Raw genomic sequence first — 23,360 nt, forward strand, 5'->3', positions numbered from 1 at the left:
TTCAAGTAGACACACGATGAGCTGAATGAAGGAGGGAAGAGAGGAGTAGCACATAGCACAGACCGTTGTGTCAGATCAGCCCTGGGTGGGAATCCCAGGTCCGTGCTCTCCAGGCTCTGCTGCACATTGTTGCACAGAGAAAGCAACTTTCAGGCTGGCTTTGGGACAGGTGGGGATACTCACCACTATACTAATCTGAGGATAAGCACTTGGGCTGGCTTTGGGAAGGAGAAGAAGGAGCTCTGAAGTTAGGCCAGTGATGGAAGAGAAACTCTTGAGCAAGAAAGATAACATGCAGAGCCAGAGGGGCATGTTTGGGGGGCATGAATGAGTCCTGTGTCCTGAGAACAGAGTGTATGTTGGGGGAGACATAGCTGAGGTTATAAGGGAGGTGTAATAATAATGCAAGAGCTTATACCACTTATGGGCTGCCAGGTGGTTCTATGATCTCTACACAGATGAATCCATTTATTCCCAGTGAGCTAATAAGCTTGTAGCATTGCCATTACCTTTATTTTATTTTATTATCATTTTTAAAGATTTTATTTATTTGTTTAAAAGAGAGAGCATGAAAGAGAATGAGAGCACAAGCAGCGAGGAGGGGTAGAGAGAGAAGCAGACTCCCCACCGAGCAAGGAGCCTGACATGGGGCTCGATCTGAGGACCCTGGGTTCATGATCTGAGCTGAAGGCAGACGCTGAACCACTGAGCCACCCAGCACACCCATTACCTCCATTTTATAGACAAGGACACTGAAGCACAAAGAGATTAAGTAACTTGCCCGAAGTCATACAGCTGAGAAGAACCCAGATGATGCTCCAAAGTCTGTACCTTGAAGCTCTGTACTATACTGCCAGGTTATGAAGGGCATGTTTGTTAGGGAACTAGATAAGCTGCTATAACAAATAGCCCCCAGATATAGGGACTGAGGCAATCAGAAAGTAGGTTTTCTCTCAGGTGTCTGCCCAAAGGGATGAAGTCCGAGACTGGTAGTGTAGTTCTGTCCTTTCAGCACAGGTCTCCAGGTTTGGGTCCAAGGCGTTTGGGGCCAGAGAGGCTTGGACACTTTTAAAGGCAAGAACCCTGAAGCACACCCATCCCATTGGTCAGAGCTTCATCACATGGCCACATCAAACTGCAAGGGAGGCTGGGAAATGTAGTCCCTAACTGGGTGGCCACACTCTTCGCTTAAACTCAAGGGTTCTATTATTAAAGGAAAGAATGGGTTTTGTTGGAAAAACCAGGAAGCTCTGCCACAACCTGCAGACTATTCATTGGACTTTGAACTCCGGTGTGTAGGGGATGAGGTACTAGAAAATGGCCTTTAAGCAGGGAGGTTTTATGCTCAGACTCAGGTTTTAGTTCACTCCAGAGCCCTCCAGAGGCATGCTCAGAGGATAAGGGGGAAAACATAGGAACAAGGGGACCTGTTTAGCGGCTGTCTCTGGAGCTGCAGGCCGGAGTCAGGAGGTTGGGCTCTCAGGTGGAGGACGGGTGGCACAGGGAACTGGCTGGGGTTGCCGTGGGAGCCAGCTGCTGTCAGAGTCATTCGCTCATTCAAGCACTATTTCCCAAATGCATATCTGGTGCCACGCCCCCCAGTGATGGTCCCAACAGGGGTGAGGAGTGCTGGGGCGGCTTCAGTTCTGGCTGAGTTCTCCAGGGATACTCCAAGCAGAGTGTTACTTGGATACTCCAGCCTTTGACTGGCCGTGCTGACACTGGCCTCTTTTGTTTGTTTCTCTTGGCCTTAGGACCCCCGGAGCAAACACAAGTTTAAGATCCACACGTACTCCAGCCCCACGTTTTGTGACCACTGTGGGTCACTGCTGTACGGACTCATCCACCAGGGGATGAAATGTGACAGTAAGTACATTTGCTCAGCGGCGGCCTCTGGTGACCGGGCTGCTTCCTCCTGGTTTGGGGGTCCAGGTCCACAGCACCTTCTCCCAAGCTCTGGCCGGGCTGGCCTGTGGGTTGTCTGTTGCTGAGGAATGAGCACCCCCGCCCCCACCACCACCATTAAAGGGGGCGATGCTGGCTTCAGAGCCATTCGGGTAGGCTGGGGGCGGACTCAGGCTGAACCCTGAGGCTTTCCCACCTCCTCTGTCCGTCCGGGCCTGGGGGTGGGTTGGGGTGGGTTAGGGTGGGAAGGGGTGGGAAGAGCCTTTCGAAGGACACCAGGCCGGAGGGGCCCAGCCTGAGCCGTGCCCCTCCCTGCCCTCGCAGCCTGCATGATGAACGTGCACAAACGCTGCGTGATGAACGTCCCCAGCCTGTGCGGCACAGACCACACGGAGCGCCGCGGCCGCATCTACATCCAGGCCCACATCGAGAGGGAAGTCCTCATCGTCGTCGGTAGGTGGCGCTGGGGATCCGGCGCCGACTCCGCGGGTTGGGGGAGGGGAAACTGCTGGAGGGATGGGCAGGGCGGGGCTGGGGGGCGAGGAGGGGACTGCGTGACCCTGCCTCCCAACCCCCTCCCCCTGCCCCATCACAGCCTCTCCTGGCTGCAGGCATCTGCGCGGGCTGGAGCTCAGAAAGGCCCTACTCCACCTCTGCCTCTCCCTTTCCTACTCTTGCTCGGGGTGTGGAGTGTGCAGTTCTATTTCTTTTGATAAGAAAACCTAGAAGGAATGCTTGGGGCTTCCGCGGACTTTCCCAGTGGGGAGAATAGCCTTGGTGACAAACACCAAATTCCAGATTGTGACCACTTGGGCAGGAGGTGGGGAGGGGCGGTGACTTGTGCATCCCAGGGGGCTTTCTGTTTATTTGAAATAATTTTTTTTCTTAAACCTGACAGTGGCGACGTGGGTCCCTGTTCTATGATTCCCTATACTTTTTGCACTCCTGAAGTGTCTTCTTAATAATAAGAAAGACGGATAATACAGCCAGTGGGAGGGGTGCAGGGGGTCTAGGGGAAGACCGGAGCAGGGCATGTGTGGCTCTTGGAATGGAGCATTCTAGAACTACTTGGCTCTGGCATGTGAAGCCCCAGCAAAGTAGAAACCTGGCTTTGCTGGACTGGTAAATACTCAGCCATAAAGCTACCGTAAACCCCACACTGAACCAGACAAGAACGGGACTAAAACTTCGGAGGAATTCTCTGCTCAAATGCTTGTGACACCAACTATAGACTTCATAACGACTCCGTCTAAGCAAGGTTTTATGACTTGGTAACTCAGGAAACTGATCACAAAAGGGATTGATTTTGCAAAACTTGGTCTACTTTTGAGGCCCCGGATTGGTTCGGCATCTCTGATGTGTTCAGCCCTGTGCAGGGAGGGGCTTCACGTACACCGCGTAAAACTCCCAACAATATCCCTGTAAAATACAACCCTTGTTTTACTTTGGGGTTCGTGATACCCAGTGGGCTCTTGGGAAATGTGCATTCCGTTAAATTGCTTTTTCCCCCAAAAGAAAGGCAAGGGGCTGACTTCTTCCCAGGGGGATGTTTGGGGATCCCCCAGGGAGAAGCAGGCAGTCACTGGTTCTGGAGAGAGGAGGGTTTTCCTAGGGCTGTCTTAGCTTCCTGGTGCCGGGATGGGACAAAAATGAGACCCTGCTGCCCTCTAGTGTCCTTCTCTAGGAACTGTACTGGTTCAGGTCTGTCGCAGGTGGCCGCAGACATTGAATAGAACTCACCCATCCTATACAGGACCTTACTTAGTATAATACCATTGAAGTCTATCCATTGTTCCAATCAATCAATCAATCAATCAATATCATGTGATAAGATAGAGGTGTTGGCTGACGCTGTGCAGGAATCAAATCACAACATAAATGTGCCCAATCAACACATCATATGTGAACACGCACAGTCCTATTGCCAATTACAGCTCCGTCGAAAAGCCCTCCACGTCATCTCTTTCATCCTCACGACGACCTTGTGAAATGTGTGTTATGCTCGATTTATGAATGGAAATGCTAAGGCCCAAGGAGGTTAGGTTTCTAAGAACTCACACCGTTAGTAACAAAACAATAACAAAGCCGTAGCTAACACCAGAGTTCTTTGAAAATGTGCCATCACTGTGCAAAGCACTTACGAGCTGTATCTTGGTTAAATTTTTTGAGCAACTTAGCAGGGTGCTAGGTTGTAGCATTATCTTTCTACTTATCAGGAAATAGGCTTGGAAAGCCACACACTTCATCACCTGGGTCTGTTAGACTCCCTAGTATGATATACTAGGTTACTTTTTAGCTTGGTCTCCGCCGCTCCCCCCCCCCCCCACACACACCTTATTTATTTCCTTTGTGGTTTAGCTAGGTTACCTCTTACGGGCATTTCTTGGGGAGTCTTTTTTTCTGATGTGGTACAACACAGCCTCTCTCTTCAAATTCAAGGTCAGAGTCTTCCCCTTTACGCACAGATCTGCTTGGGCATATCTTGATCTCAAGCAGATGATTCTCTGGCAATCCGCTATGTGCCTATGAACCAGGGGCGTATAATCTCCCAGGCTGCGGTACCGAAATACCACAAACTGGGCAGCTTGAAACAGCAGGAATTTATTCTGTAACTCTTCCAGAGGCTAGGAGTCGGGCATGAAAGTGTCGGCTGAGTTGGTTTGCTCTGGAATGCTCTGAGCAGTTTCTTCTGGCAGTTTCCATCAATCTTTGGTGTTCCTTGGCTTGTGGAGCCTGGTCTCTGCCTTCATCATCACATGGCATTCTTCCCTGTGTGTCTCTGTGTCCAAGTTTCGTCTTCTTATAAGGACACCAGTCATTGGATTAGAGCTTCTCTAATCTAGTATGACCTCATCTTAACTTAGTTGCATTCGGAAAGCTGTCATTTCCAAATAAGGTCACACTCCTAGGTACTGGGGTTGGGACATGGCTATATCTTCTTTGGGGGGGGGGACACAATTCAGCCCATAACAAAGAGGTGGGTTGGGGCTCCCTTGGCATTAGGGGCAGAATATATGCACGTCAGAGTTCTGAGAGCGTTGATGAATTACCTACCAAGGTTTTCATAGTTGTGGTTTTCCAAGCACTTTGATCCTGGGCCATTCAGTGGAGAGGCAGTGTTGCTGCGGTCCTATGGAGGAGGACAAGATTCAGCGAGGCTGGATAACCTGCCTGGTGTCACATGTGGCACGGGCGGTGAGCACCGGGGTCTCACGATGGCAGGTCACGGTGGCCCGCTGTGGCCCCTTCCCCGTGCCCGGTGCAGTCAGTGCTGGGGGTACTCTTGTTGCCTGCCTGACGATTCAGGAACCTGGGGCTCTGACTGCAGTTCTCTAAAAATAGAGCCGAGATGGAGATTTTCATTCAAGTGATTTATTGGGGCTGCTCGTGGGGGAAGAGGAGTCGGGGCAGAGCAAAGAAAGCTAAGCGAGAGAACAGTCTTCCTAAAGACAAGCTTCAGCCTGGTCCTCCCTCCTGCAGGGATTGGCCTCGCAGGGTCGGTCAGTGCTGGGGACAGCGCTGGGTCTCTCCCTCCCCACCACCCCAAGCATTCGTGCTTGAAGCTCTAACCCAGTGGGATGGTGTTTGGAGATGGGGCATTCCTGAGGTCATTAGGGGTTGCTGAAGTCCTGCGGGTGAGGTTCTCTGGTGAGATGAGTGGCTTTATAAGAAGAGGAAGAGAAATAGATTTCCCTCTCTGCACCATATGGGGGCACAGTAGGAAGATGGCTGTCTAGAAGCCAGGAAGAGGGTTCTCGCTGGGAACCCGATATGGGACTTCCCAGCTTCCAGAACTCTGAGACATAAATGCCTGTTGTTGAAGTCACCTAGTCTCTGGTGTTTTGTCAGCAGCCTGAGCTTAGCGGACAGCCGGTCTTGGCTGTAGGCTGCTGGGGTGGGAGGTGGGAAGGTGGGGTTACCTCCCAGGCTAGGTGGCTTCCGTGTGGACGAGGGCGACTGTCTGGACACAGGGGCAGCCGTGAGCCCTTGACTGCCAACATTCACAGCAGCTGGGGGGTGGGGGCATGGGGCCAGTGTGGCGCGCCTGGATGTCCTTCCAGTCTCCCAAGCATCCTTCTGGTGTCGTGGTTGGGACTCCAGGCCCTCCTGCTTGATCACAGACAGATGGACCGGAGAGGACAGAGGCCCCCTGGCAATGCTAGGTCAGATCACCTGACTCCCTCCAGACCGTAGATGCACGCTCGGTGTTTGGACTTTCCACTCCCTAGCCCAGGACGCTGTGCCACCTGCTCTGACTGTTCTCTTGCTCTTGGAAGAAGATCCCATCATCTCCAGAAGCAAGTTACAGCTGCTTCTGGAAGATCCGAAGGTTTCCTCATCTCTCTTGGCTCCTGAAATCCAGGCTTTATATCTACTGCCAGGGATCTCGCAAGTCAAGATCGGAATGGAAATCCAGTCAGCTCCCCCTCTTTTTAAAAACCCATCAGTGGTTTCTCATTGCCCTCAGAACAGATAAACCTAATGTGGCAACCTCATTCTTGATTCTCTGTCTCTCCCTCCATATTTTCTTTTAACCCTTCGTCCTGTCCGGGCTGCCCCCACCATTGGGCTGCTGCACCTTTCTGTTCCTTTCCTGTGCAGTGTTTACCTTTGCCCTCTTGTCTTCCTCCCATGGGTCATTCTTCTCCTTCTTGCAGGCTTCAGCTTGCCTTTACCATCAGAGAAGCTTCCCCAAGCTTCCCACCCTTCTAGACGCTCATGGTATCTGAACTTGAGTTTGTGTCAGTGACGGTCCTAAGCTGGGTGGATTATGTCCCTCTCTCCCACTGGACTCGAAGCTCCTTGACAGCGAGACAGCGTCTGCTTTGGCTCACACTCTGCCCAGCACCTCGTGTGATGGATGTCCCTAAATATGTGTGGCGTCAGTGGATGTATGTTTGAATGATAACACACTAGAGGGTCCTGACGGATACCGGGACTTCCCAGATGACCCCCTAATCAGCGCTTCCTGAAGTGAGGAGTTGGAGTTCAGCAGATAACCCCTTTCACATGCTTATTCTTATAGGGGAGGAGACCTTAAAAAACTCTTAAGGGCCAAGTCCCAGATAAACAGCAAATATTACGGAGACTGGGACCCACTCTTTGGAGGCATGACCACAGCAGTTCCCTGGGTGATGCAGAAAAGACCTAGAGCAGCAGGACTTGTAAAGTCATAGGAAACCACACGGACCTCGTGGTGCTGAGCGGTATCGTGGGAGCAGGCTGTGTAAGGTCGGAAGCCCACAGGAAAGCTGTACAGTGCTCCTAGAGTTCATAAAGCCCATGCCCCTACACATATGAACCCCCTTTCAATTCAGTATCTCTCGATTGACGTAACAACTGGTATCGCATTATTTACATTCCCACCTATGTTACGGCCATCAGCAAAGCCTTAACCATGTCTGTATTTGTATCCATAATTGTATCTCACGAAAATTGGGGCTGTTTGGAAAGAAAAGCAGAGAGAACAGTTTGTTTGTTTGTTTAAATCTTGCTCTTCCGTACTCCTGTCCAGTGTTCTCACCATGGTATTGTGCTCTACAGAACCCTTCTTAGACAGAAGCATCTCCCAGAAGACTTAGGTCCTCCCAATATTGTGGTATTTTAATCCTTCCCAAGATCTGCCATTCTTACATCAAAAGAAGAAGTGCACCAAATAGGCATCAGTTCTCGACAGGCTGTTGAGAAAAGCTGAGGTCACATCTGCCTGTACCCCAGCTTCTAAAGAGGTTCCGAAAGCACTCTTTGGAGAAAGGAAATGGATGCTGAAGGGTCACAGAAGACTCTCTTGTCATTTAAAGGACTGTTTCTGGGTAGAGTAGGTTTTGCCGTCATGGCGACCCAAACAATGGGAAAAGAGTATAAGGAGACCTATGGGGGCCCTTCCCCTTGATATTCCACTTGGGTAACTGTCGTCTAAAACCAATATGGCAGGACTTGACCAGAAGAGCAGAGAGTGTGTGCTGTGCACAGAGGGGTGAGGTGGGACGTGTGGGGTTGGGTTGGAGGGGTTAGGTGTTTCCAGGGTGATGAGGAAGATAGCATGTTATAGGGCAGAAAGGTGAGAAGGGCTCAGTAGGCATAGGTGTTCATTCATTCATTCATTCATGGAGGGCCTCAGTACCAGTTCGGGTCCAATGACCAATGAGATCTAGTCTCCATCCTCAGGGAGCTCATAGCCTGGTGGGGGAGATAGGCCTAGATCGCTGTGTTGCCAAGTGACAAGAAGTGGCCGGGACGGGGTGTGTAGGAGACCGCTGTTAAGTGTGGCTTCCTTTCCCTGCATCCGGGGTCCAGACTCCTCTAGAATCCATTCACTCCCTCTCCCAGTCATTCACTTGTTTGTTCAACAGCATTTGAGTTTCTCCTTTTTGCCGAGCATGTTCTAGAGCCTTGAGTCACAGCAAGAGAGGAGATGGGTCTCTTTGCCTGGATGAACATCACAACCTTGCCAGCGTTCGGGGACCCTTGAGATCTTTCCGCGCCTTTCTTCCTTCTGCTAGCCACAAGGAATCTCATTCTTGTCCACTCCCCGTCAAACCTTTTTCAAGACACTCTGTGCTCACAGATCCCCTTTGTGAAGGTGATTTTCTCTTTGAAACCTCTGAGGTTTGGGAATTCGGGACATAGGACAAGAATGACCTGAAGGCTATTTCTGCTTTTTCACTGCTACATACTTCCACTGAGATGGCCGTCTGCTTGGAAGGGAAAGAGAAGGGGGAGGAAAAGAAAAACGTAAGGAAAGAAAATACAGATAGAATAAAGTCTTGAAATATGACCCTGCCATGCTTCAATGGCAAGGGTAGAACATGATCATAAATCAGACCACTTGGGCCCACTAGGGGGCAGTGTCTGCCTTCAAAGTCATTCCTCCCCGAAGGCTCTCTTTTCCAAAGATGCCCAAGTTTTACAGAATGAAATGAGACCACAGCGTCATCATGGTCCATATGGAAGGCATCACAGAGAAGAGCTCAGCCCCTCTTCCGTACCCCCATGAAACAGCCGAGTCACTGAGGTCCAAGAAAGGAGGTCCTTCTCAAAGCCATACATCATGGAACAGGGACAGGACCCGGCTCGTGTAGATTACCCCCTCCCCACATCACCAGTTAGTACTTTTCCCCCAAATGTCCTGTTTTGAGAAATGTCCGACATACAACAAAACTGAAGGGATTTTACAGTGAACACTCAAACCTGCCATTAACATTCTACTACACTTGCTTCCTCAGTAAGCGTCCCCCCAACTCTCCATCCATCAAGCCATCTTATTTTTTGACATATTTCAAAGCAAATTGAAGCCATCAATTGAGTTCCCCCTAAACACTTAAGCATGTCCATCATCAACTAGAAACAACACTTATTTACAGGTTTTTTTTTTTTTTTTTTTTTTTAACGTTTGAGGTAAAATTTGCAAAAGAGGGGAATACCTTCAGTGGACAATGGCTGGGTTTTGACAAATGCATTTTACTTTGTCACCTCAACCCCCATCAAATTAATCCTCTCTCTTGTTGTCAGAGCTCCCATTGGGTAGTAAAAGCTGTGAACACTTCTGTGCTCAGAAGACTGCCCAGTGTGGACAGACAGGCATGTCCCCCTCAGCCCACATGGCTTCCCCCACCAAGGAGATGCGGGAATGGGGCGCCATGACACCTATGATCCCTTAGACCACATCGTACTTAATTGTTGTTGGATGTTTGTTTGTTTGTTTGTTTGGAGAAACTGTAACACAGCAAAATAGGTTCATTGAAAACACATCATTATGTCCTCACTGGAAAGCCAATTCCCTTAAAACAAACTCGGGAAGACACGTCCGTTCTGCTGCTCTGCATTGTTTTGGTCCCGAAGAAGTCGAGTTAAATCATATCCCCGTCTGCGCAGCTCTGTTTTTCTCGGTGCAGCAGAGGTCATGTCCTGGTGAGGTTGGAGGATCCCTGGGCAGCCTTCCTCTGAAGCCTGTGGCTCAAGAGGTGGGAGATGGGTGTCCTAGACACCAAGATGACAGAGGGGACCAGACTTTCTACTCAGTGTTCCTTGCCCTCTTCCCTGAATATTTACTCTCATCAGAATGATCAAGGTCCGAGGCCCCCAAGCCTCAGGAGAGGTGGGGTGCTCAGTTACTTTCCCTGAATGCCTGCTGAATTGTGTCCCAAGGGGAGCATGGCCAGGACCTGCAAGACTGTGACTTGTCACCACTTTCTTGGGAAGTGGTCTGGCAACATCTGTTAAAATGTATGTATCTGCACACTTGGCTTTGCAGATTTCCCATTTCCGTCTTGCTGAAATAAAACAGCGGCACACAGGGCACCTGGGTGGCTCAGTGGGTTAAAGGCTCTGCCTTCAGCTCAGGTCATGATCCTGGGGTCCTGGGATTGAGCCCCGCATCAGGCTCTCTGCTCAGCAGGGAGCCTGCTTTCCCCTCTCTCTCTGCCTGCCTCTCTGCCTACTTGTGGTCTCTGTCTGTCAAAGAAATAAATAAAATCTAAAAAAACAAAAAACAAAAAACCCCCAGCAGCACACAAGGAAACAAAGCCCAGAACGAACATGTGTATCGATACTCTGTCAGTGGGGGCAAAGAAGTGGAATCAGCCTAGTTAGGGTGCCTCCGTTCTGTGGGCTGTCGTGCGGTTGTTGAAAACAGTGAAGTAAAACGGGTGTGTGGGGCTTCTGTGGAGCTGCTCGAATTCTGGGTTTTTGACTTGGGATCTAGTAGCACATATGTTTTCCACAAACTGTACAAATTAATGATTTGCATGCTTTTCTGTAGTATATTATGCTTCATGTTATACTTTCACTTGACATTCTAAATAATTAAAAGTAGATTAATGAATAATTAAAAATAGGTTAGAGCTACAGCTGTTGACCTGGAGCAGGGTTGGCAAACTATGGCCTGGGGGTCAAACCTGGCCCACTGCCTGTTTTTGTAAATAAAGTTTTATTGGAACACAGCCACATCATTCATTTACATATTGACCATGGCCACTTGGGGGATACAAGAGTGAGTTCACTGGCTGTGGCAGAGCCTGTACGGTCTGCAAAACCTGAAATATTTACTTTCCGACCCATACCAGAAACATTTGCCAACGCTTGACCTGGAGCAACATCTCTGATGTCTTATTAAGTGAGAGGATCAAGTTGCATAAAAATTTATTTAGTATGATCTCATTTCGAAGAAATAAGCAGCCGCAACAGACACTTACTATGTGTGAAGTGATGTTTGTGTATTTTTATAAGGGTGGGAAGGAAGATGTAGAGGGATACGAACCACACTGTAAACATGGGGATCACAGAAGGACTGGGAAGTGGGAATGGAGAGAGAGAGTGAGGCAGGAAAAGGGGCTCTTTCTATGTCTTAGGAACTGTTTCTCCAGTCGATATAAACGTAGCGCTTTTGTAATTTTTTCTTTTTCTTTTTGTAATTTTTCAAACACAAAATAAAAACAGAAGAATCTCTGAATAGGAAAAAGGAATTCACGTGAAATTCTCCAGCAACAGTTGCAGTGGAAAGTAAGCGGCCGATGCCAGAGGCTTTGGGGAGGACTGCTGGGTGGGGCTCAGCTTGCTCAGAGTGGGGCCTGGGCGTTTGGGGTTTTTTTCGGTCACTAGCATGTTTCTTGTGTAGCTTTCACCTTGTGGGCTGGGCCTGATCTCTGACCCTCGTGGGCATCAACCCTTGGACGCCTCCTTTTGGCCCTAGCTAAGAGCATCTCCTTACTCAGGTCCCAGGAAGCGTGTCCTCTCTCTGTTTCTTGCCCGGCAGCCCCCGCCCCCCTGCCTCCAGGTCTGACCGCTCTGAATTCCAAAACTTGTACTTCTCGGGTGCCTTCTGATTCTCCTCCCCATTGTGTGGCCGCCCCAGTCCTCCGAGTTGCCTCTGGGGGTTAATACGTCAGGAATTGCAAGGCACCAGTTGTTCCCAGGTGTGGTCTGTGGACCAGCAGCAGCCCCAGCATCACCTGGGGAGCTGGTTAGAAATGTGGGGTCTCATGTTCCAGCCAGGCCTGAGAATCAGAATCTGCGTTTGAGCAAAATCCCAGGTGATCTGCATGCACTTTAAAATTCCATAACCCTTGGGGCGCCTGGGTGGCTCAGCGGGTTAAGTGTCTGACTCTCGATTTTGTCTCAGGTCATGATCCCGGGGTTGTGAGATTGAGCCCTGCACGGGGCTCCACGTTGGGCATGGAGTCTGCTTAAGATTCTTTCGCCCTCTGCCCTCCCCTGGTTGCTCGCTCTCTCTCTCTCTCTTTCTCATAAAATAAAATAAAATAAAATAAAATAAAATAAAATAAAATAAAATAAAATAAAATTCCCTGTCTTGCTCAGTCACAGGGAAACCAAGATGTGTCTTGTCCACTAGATGGCAGGCATTAGCCATGCTCGGGTCCTGCCCGGTGGCCACAGGTGGACGTGCCTCGGATGGTTTGTGACATCCAGCCTCACCTTGGGGTGGCAGTTCAGAACTCACGCGGCTTTGGTGTTGGGACGTCAGAGGCTGAAATCCGCATCCATCGGTGACCTGAACCTACCTGCATGTCCTGGGATAGACCTCATGAGGCGTGAATGCCTGGCGTGAACTGCTTGTGGAAAATGACCCAGAACCTTCCCTCCCTGCTTTGCCTTTGTCTGGGTGAGGCATCCCCAGCTCTCCAGTCAGCAGCCTCTCGCCTGCTTTTCTCACTGACTTGCTGCAAGTCTGTAGTAATTACGGGCCAGGATAGTCTGGCTTTGGAGTCAGGCCTGGGTTCGAATCCTAGCTCCCCTACTTCTCCAATAGATACTCATTGGGTATCTCCTGTGTATGGGCACTGTTTACGGTTACGAAGGAGACAGACAAGCCTCTGCTGTCATGGCCCCTGCATTCTTTTCAATGCTTGAAGAGGAACAGTAAAGCCGACAAAATACTTTCAGACAGCAATAAAGGCCATAAAGAGAGTAACAACAGCAGAGTGATGTGATTGAGGGTGGCCCGTGGGTCACTGGCGGAGATGATGGCTTCTGGTTGAGACCTGAATGATGAGCAGGAGGGAGCCAGTTCCTAAAATCCAGGGCAAGAGCATCCCAGGTAGGAGGGCGGCACAGGCAAAGGCCCTGGGGGAGGAGGGAGGCAGCTTCTGCATTCCTGGACCAGACGGGAAGTTGACTCCGTGGCAGGATCTGGGCAGAGGCGGGAAATGAAGCTGCAGGGGAGGCCAGGGAGGTTTTGTGAGCCTCTAAGGGTTTGGAGCTTTTTTCTAAATGCAGTGGGACTTAGATCCCAGGAGTATTTGTGGAGTGTCACACAAGGTCACTGTGCTCCGTTCCCACAACACCCCTATGAATGCATTTTATTTTCCTCATTTTTACAAAAGCAGAAACAACCTTAAAGAATCTGAGCCTCTGGCCACCCAGTTAGCAGGTGGGGGAGGCAGGATTGCATCCGGGAGCCGTCATTTGGATTCCAGCACATCAGGGCGTCCATTGGAAGGATGTGATTTAAGGCTACAAAGGTGTTAGAACAGAGACACAGACAGCATGTCGGGGGAGAGAGGCAGGAGAGGATTCAATGCTGGCGATTCTTTGAGGGCACAGGGTAGCATCAAGGCCATAGGAAAGATCTGCTCATCTTCTGCCTGTTGTGTTTATGGGGGTCCGAATCTTTCTTGCAATCGTAGTTTCAACAAGGGAGGGAGGAGTGGCTGGAGGCATCCCAGAGGGCCCCCTGGAGGAAGTGGCACTGGTACAGGATAGAGGCTAAGGGAAGAGAGGAAGGTTAACGGTTTACACTTGATGGGTAAGCTCACGACCCAGGTGTTGGGCTGGCTTCCTCAGGGCAAAAAAGGTCATGGGAGATGCTCTTCAAGGTCTTGAGTGGTGTGTCTGTCTGGGGTTCTTTCTTGCTGCTACAACAAGAGCCAGAGACGCAACAACACTTAGGATGATAGGTGCCAGGCCCCGGGCTAAGTAAGCCCTTCCGTCTTCATCTAACATACATCAGTGACCTGTGAAGTAGTTGCTAATATCATCTCCATTTTACATATGGGGAAACTGAGGCACACCAAGAGAGGTTTAAATAACTTGCCCAAGTTGCACAGCTGGGAAGAGCTGGGGCTTGGACTTGATCCCGTCATTCCTGCCTCTGTACCATGATAGGGGATAATTAGCAGCGCCTCCGTTTCAGAAACACGCGCTAGTGCTGTGAACTCTACAGGTGATCCCTCTCTGAATCTGACTCACAGCCTCAGCTGTGAGCACAGGTCTTCCGGATCATTCTACGGAAGAAGAAGTGGAGGCGCAGGCGCGGCTTGGGCCTTGTGTTGGTGGGGATTTTACTTCATGCAGATCCGTTTCCCCATCGCTGCTGTTCGCCCGCTTTTCTCCTTGGGGAGTTACGAGAGCCAGTGTTTCCCGGACTGTGAGCCTGGGGATGATGCCACTTCTTCTGGGTGGCCTGTTTTTTCGCAGAGAAGCAGACTTCCATGGCCAAAGACCTGCCCAAGAGACTGGCAACGTGCCTTGGTCGTGAGAGGTGGCCAGAAGAAGACGGCCTTAGTCCTGAGCCTCCGCAGTGGGAGGGCCCAGGATTGGGGGATTTGATGCTGGCAGGTAAGGCATGGATAGTTTGGGAGGACAAGTGGAGGTGGTGAGAGCGCCCACCTTCTAGGGTCGTGGACAGAATTCCGCCAGCAGTGTGTGTAAAGTGTTTGGAACACCACCTGGTACATGCTGCTGGTGCCGTATGATATTTGCTGTTATTCTGATTGGCATGGTCTACACAGCCCTTTCTGTGTTTCCTCACTGATCTTTGCTGGATTTACCAAATTTAGAGTTTCCTGTTTGGTGATGTTTTTGTTTCCTTCCAAAGTGGCCGTGTTAGGACGTGGTTTTCTGGGGGAGAAGTCCACCTTTTCGGAGACCCTGCCTCTAAGAGGCAGGTGGAGAGAGTTTTGGCTAAGTGCAGCCACAATATGCGTCAGTTGTTGTGATTTGTCTTGTTACCTCCCTCTGGGGCACAGTGTAGCCTGGAAAACTCAAAACACCTAAGCCGAATCTTTTAGAGATATTTGCTTCTACCTAAAATGGCCTGAGAGATGGTGTCTGCCCTGCTGAGGTATTTGGGGCACTAGATTTGTAAATCTGCCACCTGAAGACCCACTGTTCCAATCACATATGCAGCCGGCACTTACTGAGTGTTTAACTATACGCCAGGTGTTTTTTAAGATTTATTTATTTGAGCGAGAGTATGTGTGGGCGTGCGTGCACACCTGCGTGTGCAAGCCTGGGGGTGGGGCAGGGGGATGGGGGAGAGAATCTCAACCCGCCCCAAGCCAGGCATGGGGCTCGATCCTAAGACCCTGAGATCATGACCTGAGCTGAAACCAAGGGTCGTCTGCTTAACTAACTGAGCCACCTGGGCGCTCCTTTATGCATGTTTTAAGGGGACCATCTCAAGTCCTGTTCATCTTGAACCTTTGAAGTGTTACCCCCGTTTTTCATGGGGAAGAAGCTGCGGGTGGGAGACGTGCAACTCGCACAGCCGTGAAGGGGCAGATCTCGGGACTGACATCGCGGGCTGTGGGATTCCAGGGCCTGTGCTTCTCTACCGCAGACGACCTCGGTTACCCTTCCGGAGTGCTCTGGGTCGGCTCCAGCGGGCTGCCATTGAGGGCATCCAGAAGGGGAGAGGGAGAGGGATATAGAATCGAGTTCACAGCAGTGTCTTGAGAAAGCGTTCTCACTTACAAATAAAGAAGGTGTTCAGGGGGTGCTCAGGGGAACAGGCTACGAGGGGGGTTTGAGTACAGAGGAGGGGCAGGTCTTCCCGGCCGCTTCCCACCCCGGTGTTTCGGGACTCAGAGAACCAGGGATTTCCCGCGAGGCATCAGATCTCCTGCCAACGTGGAGAAGCCCGCGACCGGAAGGCCTGCATGACCCGGAGGTCCGGGTCAGATGACCCCGGGGGAAGGGTCCCCGCCCAGGCGGATGCGGGGCGGAGCTGGTGGGGGCTCCAGCCAGCTGCCAAAGCGGATAAGAAGGAACTTGGTGACGTTTCTCCTTGTTTCAGCCCTATTTCTCCGAGACACGTATGCCCACAGCCTGGAACTGGTTTGCACGTGGTTCTCAGGCGCTCCTAGAATCTCTCCGTTCCCGGGGGGCAGCTTCTCGGGTTCCCACCGCCGTTCGCTCCGGCTTCACCTAGAACCCGCGACCCGGCGGGGATGTCACGTGCCACGTTCCGTTGCGTAGCTGGGCTGTGCGTCGCGCCGCCCACGCAGAGCCGGAGCTCCTCCCCGCCCTGCTCTCCTCCAATCAATCAGAAGCACTTCTGCGGAGCTCCTCCCACACTCCTCTCCTCCAATCAGAAGCGCTTCCTCATGGAGCGCGCCGCCAGGTGCTGCCGGAGGGGGGCAGTGGTGGTCACCTCCGCTGTTCCAGACCCAGGGCCTTTGAACTTGGCGGACTGCGCCCCACGCTGTGGCTTTCCAGAGCCCAAGCACAGGCACGGGCTCCCAGCCGAAACCAAGCTGTCACGAAATAATACGCCTGCTCATGCCAGCTCGGCACGCTGATGCAGGCTCTTTCCTTCTGCAGCCTTCCAAACTGTTCGCTTCTGTTCTCCGTCCTCTAAGAAATCCTTTTTAAGAAAAATGGCCTCGACTCTCCCCATGGATTTCACTGACCATGGACAAATGTGTCCTGGCCCGTCATTTGAAAATCTCTGTTCTAGACAACATCCTTCTCTTTCCGCATCTTGAGATGACGTTCTTTTGGTGGGGGTTGGGCTAAGGCCAGCCTCTCCGCTCTGCTGATTGATACTGGGCTCTGCTGATTGATCCCATCAAACCTCTCACGTCTGCACACGAGTTCCCTGTGTCCTTGTGCAGGTTTTTTATTTTTTCCAGACGCAAGGATGGGCCGGATGCATTTCATCTTCTTAGGTGTGGCCCTTTCCTCTAGGGCTGTGTGGAGAGCTTTTGCTCTCCTGTCACGCTTGTGACATCTTGGCTGTCACTTCGTTGACGCCGTTCTTTTTGTATTAGGTCTGTGCCATTCCCTCCCCCACCCCCAGCCCCCCATCTTTCTGTTTTGTTTTAAAATGTCGATTTTATTAGTATTCAGGCATAGGGAGGCATACGGGATGAGGGGGTGATTGTCATTAAAAGGGTGGTTTGTTATCCCTGGTTCCCAAGAGGGGGAGGCACAGCGTGTCACCCCACGCAGGGCCACCCAGAGGAGTACCAAGGGGGAGTTGGAGGGCGAGAGATGGGCAGGAGCCTCTCTCTTGGTTTCCATGAGAAGGACAGGTCAGGCAGGGTAAGCAGGCTGAAGACTGGCTAGTTTAAGTAATAGCAGGCTCTGGGGTGCAAGGGAGTAGGGGCCTGGAGTATGAGGGCTTTGTAAAGGAGGTGACTGGGCTGTGAGCTGAGAATTGGTTGGTTTGCTTCTGGATTGGATAGCCCTGGGAAGGGTCAGCAGGGCTCCAGATGTCAAAGCATCAGAGGTGCAGAAAATAAAAAGGTATGATTCATACAGTTTATTATTTTTTAAAAAGGCATTTATTTATTTGAAACAGAGAGAGAGAGCAGGAGCAAGGAAGGGAGGGGCAGAGGAAGAGGGAGAAGCACACTCCCTGCTGAGCAGGGAGACCGAAGTGGGGCTGGATCCTGGGACTCCAGGATCCGAAGACAGACACTTAACTGAGTAAGGCTCCTGGGCACCCCTGAAGAATACATTTTAAACTAGAGTTTAAAAAATCCCCAGTGTGCGGGGCACCTGGGTGGCTCAGTCGTTGAGTGTCTGCCTTCATCTCAGGTCAGTGATCCTGGGTTCCTGGGACCGAGCCCCACATTGGGCGCCCTGCTCAGCGGGAAGCCTGCTTCTCCCTCTCCCACTCCTCCTGCTTGTGTTCCCTCTCCCACTGTCTCTCTCTCTCTCTCTCAGCAAATAAATAAATGAATAAATAAATAAATAAATAAAATCTTTAAAAAAAAGACAAAGAACAAACAAAAAAAAAATTGTGTGCATTGAAGACCTTATGCTGTAAAGCAACATCCCCTGCCCCAAGCCTGGTTCTGCTCGTGAGAGCTGTGTGTCTCAAACTTGAATTTATGTCAGAATCACCTGGACAGTCCCACTGCAGAGTTTCTGAGCCAGTAAGTCTGGGGTACCCCTGAGAATCTGAATTTCTAACACGTTCTCAGGGACTGCTGATGTGTCCTCGTTCTAGGGGATCACATTTGAGAACCACCATTTTTAGTTTTTTCTCCTGGTACTTTGTATTCTAAAGACATGCCCTGTCATGGTTTCATTTCACTGCTTCGTGGCTCTGACTTTCTGGGTGGGATTTAGCTCTCTGGTACTGCCCCTCTGGTCCCCCTCCCCGCCTTACCTGCAGCACAGGTGTCCTGCCATGTTTAATTGGCCTCATTTAGCAAAAAGACACTGTCATGGGGCATCTTGTAGATGTCAGGCACTGGACCTACTCAGAGGGACTTGCTGGAGAGCAAGACAAAGTTCTGCCCTGACAGGGCTCATATTCGAGTGCAGGGTTCCACAAGCTTGTCCTATCAAGGACCAGATAGACTTTGGAGCCAGATGGTCACCATCCCAGCTAGTTGACAGTATGTTAACGAATGGGTGAGGGTGTGGTCTGATAAAACTTTATTTACAAAAGCAGACTGTAGGCCAGATTCGGTCTGCAGGCTGTGCTTTGATTTCTGTGGTAGTGTGTTAGACAATAAAGTAGGCAAGTAAGTAGAATATGCAACATGCCAGAGAGTAAGTGCTAAAGAGAAAAACAAAGCAGAAAAGGAGAATGGGAAGCTTGAGGGAGGGGAATGGGCTTGCAAATTCAGATCTGGTGGCAAGGAAAGAGTCACTGAGATGGGGACATTTGAGTGGAGACTTTTGAAGGAGATGAAGGAAAGCCATGCAGTTGCCTGGCAGAAAAACATTCCAGGTAGAACAACAGCCAGTACAAAGGTCCTGTGGCATGAGGGTGCTCCCCATGCTTGGGGAAAGAGTAAAGAGGTTCAAGTGTCTGAAGTGAGGCAAAGGTCAGAGCTAACAGGGAGGCTGCTGCCACAGGCTTTGTAGCCCACTCTAAGAAATTTGTCTTTATACTTCGTGCAGTGGGACTCCGTTATTGGGACTCCAGTAATTCTCCTAGCTCCTGTAAGGTATATCTTCACAAATCCAATTCTTGTGTTCTCAACTCCAGGCAGCATCTCTTGACTTTGTGTTTTGTGAGAGACACCAGGCGTTGTATCCGTTACTTTTACGGGCGTGACATCATTTCACTCCTCTAAGATAGACCAATATTGTCCCCATCCCCTAGAGGGAGAGGTTGAAGCTCAGAAAGGTTAAGTGGCTTGGCTAAGGCCACACCGCTAGTCAGTGCTAGAGCTGGGGATTGGAACCCAAGTCTGACTTAACCCCAGAGATCTCAGCCCCCATGTTACACGGAGAGACAATGCTATAATCCTCCGGGGATGGAGGCCTCTGTGGTTTTTGGGAGCCCCATAAATAAAATGGAGAGCCGTTGCCAAGGAGGGGGGTGGTGTATCCGCCACACAAAACAGCACCTGTTCTGAGAGAAGGAACAGGTTCTTTTCTGTGGGAACTCTGACCAGGCTGCTGACAGCTCATTTATGTGATGCCGGTGCAGTTTGACTTTCATAGTACAAGACTTGCATGCAATTAGCCTGAGTCGTTCTAACACAGTCTCTTGGAAACATTTGGAATTTTCCCTCCGTCTGGCCTCGCGCATGAGGTAACCATGGCTTTATTTAGTTGGTCATGCATCCCGGAATAGTGCCGTCCACATCTGTCCTCATCACCCGTGGTCTGATTGAGGTCTTGTTTTCCTGGAGGGCCGATACCGTTGCGCGGACTGGCTTTGCGGGCTCCCCTCCCGCAGGATCATTTGCACAAACGGGGTGGCAGAGCCTCGCTGTGCGTGAGACAATGATTTCTCTGCACGGAAGCTGGAGTCCTGTGAAGTATGCCATGCAAATGAGATGCAAATGAGGAGCCCGACGGCGTGGGTCAGGAGGTCAGAGCTCTGGGGCTTCTGTGTGCCCCTCCCCCATCCCCATCCGCTGGCTGATGAACCTGACAGTTCCTGGAACAATCATCTCTTCTGCCCACCAAAGGGCTCTTAATGAGGGCAGAAGCTGACTGCTCCCGCAGCCTCTTCAGACACCTGGTGATTAGAAGCTCGAGAGACAGGGAGGGAGCTTTCCGTAGCTTGTCAGATGCCACTGGCTTATCATCAGCTGCCTGCTGGGCTCTGGGTTATGCTGGGGAAGGAGGGAGATGCTGGGTAACTGACTGTTATGGTCTGTTCCCCCTCCCCCTACGGAGGTAGCCGGAGATGGCTGGATTGGGGCTCTCACGCCAGTTTCTCTGGTCTTTGCTGGGCGCCTGCCTTGGCTTACAGAATGAGCCTCCACGGGGACGTGGAAAAAGAGCTAAGAGCCTGCCCCCTGAGTTGGAGATCAATGATGCTTTGATTTTATTTCTTCTTCCGTTCTGACCCGCCGTCTTCCCCTGTAGCTCGAGAAATCCCAATCCAAGAAGGCCTTTCGCAGTGAGGGAAGAAAAGTGAACCGCACTGCAGGAGAATATGAAGTGGTTAGGGGAGAAGGGCACCGGGGCATATTCGCAGCTCTAGCAGAGGCAAAGGGTGCTCTGCGGCGTCTGTCTTCTTATCTCTGCTGGTTTTGCAGGGGCCTGGGCATGCACTTCCCTTGCCAGAAATAATTCAGGTCTCTCCCTCTCCATAAATGTAAAATGCACAAAAACAGGGCTCTCCTGAATGGCAGGCACATCACTGACTTCTTTACCCTTGTTGAACACCTGTTATCTCCGTTTACAGACGGGGAAGCTGAGGCTCAGATAGCTTCCCTGTCTTGTCCAGGGTCTGGCTAATAAGGGGCAGAGCTGAAGTTTGATCCCAGGTCTGTTCGAACCTAAAGCCTAGGCCCTTAGCCACTCAAATTGAGGGTTTAGGAATAGAAACCTTGATTTCAACTGAGGGAAGAGTGTGCTTTTCTTCAGCTTTGTAACAGGTGCATGGCTTCCTTCCTTCCTCCACCTGTGGTCCTCCTTGGCCCCAGACTCCTCATCAATGCTTCCCGACATCAGATGCTGTTGCAAGCCCATGTTTCAGCTTGTGCTGGCCCTGTCTTCCCTGAGATTTCCGAAGAAGCCCCCAGGTTCATCACTTTCTCTGTCATTAATTTAAGGCACAGCTCATGGGGCTTGAGCCTACAGGTTCTTCTAGATGGGAATGGTAGGTAAAGGCAAATCCTGAGCTTGAGATGTCTTTGTCCCCAGACTTCTGTGAGTAGGGGTGCCACAGAGGAAGCATCTCCAGGGGAGGGGTTGTTGACTGGAGTTTGGGGTCTGAGAGTGAATTCATAAGGCCTATTTCCATGGCCTAGCTATTGGTGGGTCTTGGGCCAGGGGCACACTGGAAAGGACCATACTCAGCCCTCACCCAGGAGCACGTTTGATGGGGGCTTTCCCATCAATCGTTCATAGCCGATAAAATGGGATGATGGTTGTATTGGAGCTTATGGTCTGCACTCAACACATGTTGAAAACAAACATTTAAACAAGACAGAACCTCGCTGACAGGTTATCATTTAGGTGTGGGTCTGAAAGACAGACCCTGTCTTCCCCAGCAGGTAGACTCTTAGGAAGGGGAGGGGACCCTGGTGTTTCTTTTGTCCCCTTAGTTTCCTGGGATAGTTCTGTGAAAAGAAAAAAGCCTATCCCATACCCATTGTTATCCTGACTTTACAAAGAGGAAAATGCGGCAGAGAAGAGGTGATTTACTTGCCCAAAGTCCCCTAGCTGGCGGGCGGCAGGGCTTGAGTTAAAATCCAGATGGGACTGATTCTAAACCAAGGCTCTTAACGCGCAGTGTTCCCAGGGAACACAAAGCTCTTCCCTTTTAGACTTCCTTCCTTCCTTCATTGTTCTTTGAGTCTCTCCCATGTGGGAGGCCATGTGCCAGATGCCGTGAGGGCTTTATGAGGGAGTGTGACCCTTGACGCACAGCGTGTTTCACAACCTACTAAGTGAGGGAGAGGAAGAGCGCTCACTCTAAAAGGGTGTGTGTGTGTGTGTGTGTGTGTGTGTGTGTGTGTGTGTAGTGATGACCCAGCTTGAAAGAAAGTGCTAGGGGCAGGGTGCCTGCTGATGAGACAGGAATCCCAAAAGGCTTCACAGAATCCAAGGCCAGAGAGTTAGTTCGGGGAGTGGTGGGGCGGAAGAACCAACCCCCTGTTAGGGCTCAGCTAGGGGCTTTGTGCGTTTTGGCCTTTGAAAAGATGAATAGAAGCTTTCATGGGCTTTTGCCCTCTGAAATGCACTCTTCATATCCAGCCAGAAAGATCCATTCTCAACGGTGAATGGGGCCCTGCTTAAGCTAAGGCCAGAGCTGGGGCTTAGAGCTTTTGACTGGAGTGGGCCCCCTCCCCAGTGCTGAGGGAGCCTGCAGGAGTTGGGTTTTTCCTCTGTCTCTCAGCCTCTCTCTCCAGCCTCACCTTCTCTGCCTTTGCAGGATGTCCTTCTCCCCGTCCTCCGAGATGATTTTTCCTTCCTTCTTGCCCCTGCCCTTCCCTCAGCCCGGACTGTTCTTTCTTGAGCTCTACAATGTGGCTGGACGGTGTCCACTTAAATGTCCCCTTCTCAGAAGGGCCGTCTCCGATCCTCTCTATCCTGTTCCCTTGTTGAAATACTTTCTACTTATCACCTGTATCTGTCATTCTGTTGCTTCTTCGCTGATTTGCTTCTGCCTTGTTTCCCCTCCACTGGTTGGAGGTCAGGAACTTTTTTTTTTTTTTTAATATATTTGATGGACAGAGATCACAAGTAGCAGAGAGGCAGGCAGAGAGAGAGAGAGGAGGAAGCAGGCTCCCGGCTTAAGCAGAGAGCCCGATGCGGGGCTTGATCCCAGGACTCTGAGATCATGACCTGAGCCAAAGGCAGAGGCTTTAACCCACTGAGCCACCCAGGCGCCCCAGGAACTTTATTTTTCATGCCACTCTATGCTAGTGCCGACCATGCATTGGACACATCCTGAATAAGCTATTAAATAGGTGGAAGGTGGGGTGGACTCGGTGGGCTCTCAGGCTGAAGTGACCCCATGAGTGAAGGGACATTGGGTTTCTGGTGCGTTGAGGCTCTAGAACGTGGTTGTGAAGACCTATCCATGAATGCCGGGGTCGCAGAAGCCCTGGCTCACACATTCTAGGCGTTTGGGACATTATTCCGTACCACGGGCCACTGGAGGTAGTCGTGTTCTGATCTAGATACAACTGGTGATGATTAAAAAGAAGGGCCTCAGTAGGATGGATGGCGGTGAGGCATGCTTGAATTAAGGAAGTGAAAAGAAATGGACAGATGAGAAGTGTTGATGGGGGGGAGTCGAGAAGAGGATGGAGGGTCAGGGATCAAGGGAGACGGCTGGC

General features: G+C 50.8%; 1 protein-coding gene across 3 annotated transcripts in view; it reads left to right on the forward strand.

Annotated features, from left to right (window-relative positions):
- Window positions 1-23,360, forward strand: part of PRKCB (protein kinase C beta) — a 325,529-nt gene that overhangs the window by 166,814 nt on the left and 135,355 nt on the right. For all 3 annotated transcript variants that reach the window (XM_059154821.1, XM_059154819.1, XM_059154820.1), the window contains exons 4-5: window positions 1,755-1,866; window positions 2,230-2,358. In XM_059154821.1, coding sequence (XP_059010804.1) covers window positions 1,755-1,866; window positions 2,230-2,358 — 241 coding nt within the window. The remainder of the gene's footprint in view (window positions 1-1,754; window positions 1,867-2,229; window positions 2,359-23,360) is intronic.

This window comes from Mustela lutreola, chromosome 17 (assembly GCF_030435805.1).
Source record: "Mustela lutreola isolate mMusLut2 chromosome 17, mMusLut2.pri, whole genome shotgun sequence".
Classification (NCBI taxonomy): Eukaryota; Metazoa; Chordata; class Mammalia; order Carnivora; family Mustelidae; genus Mustela; species Mustela lutreola.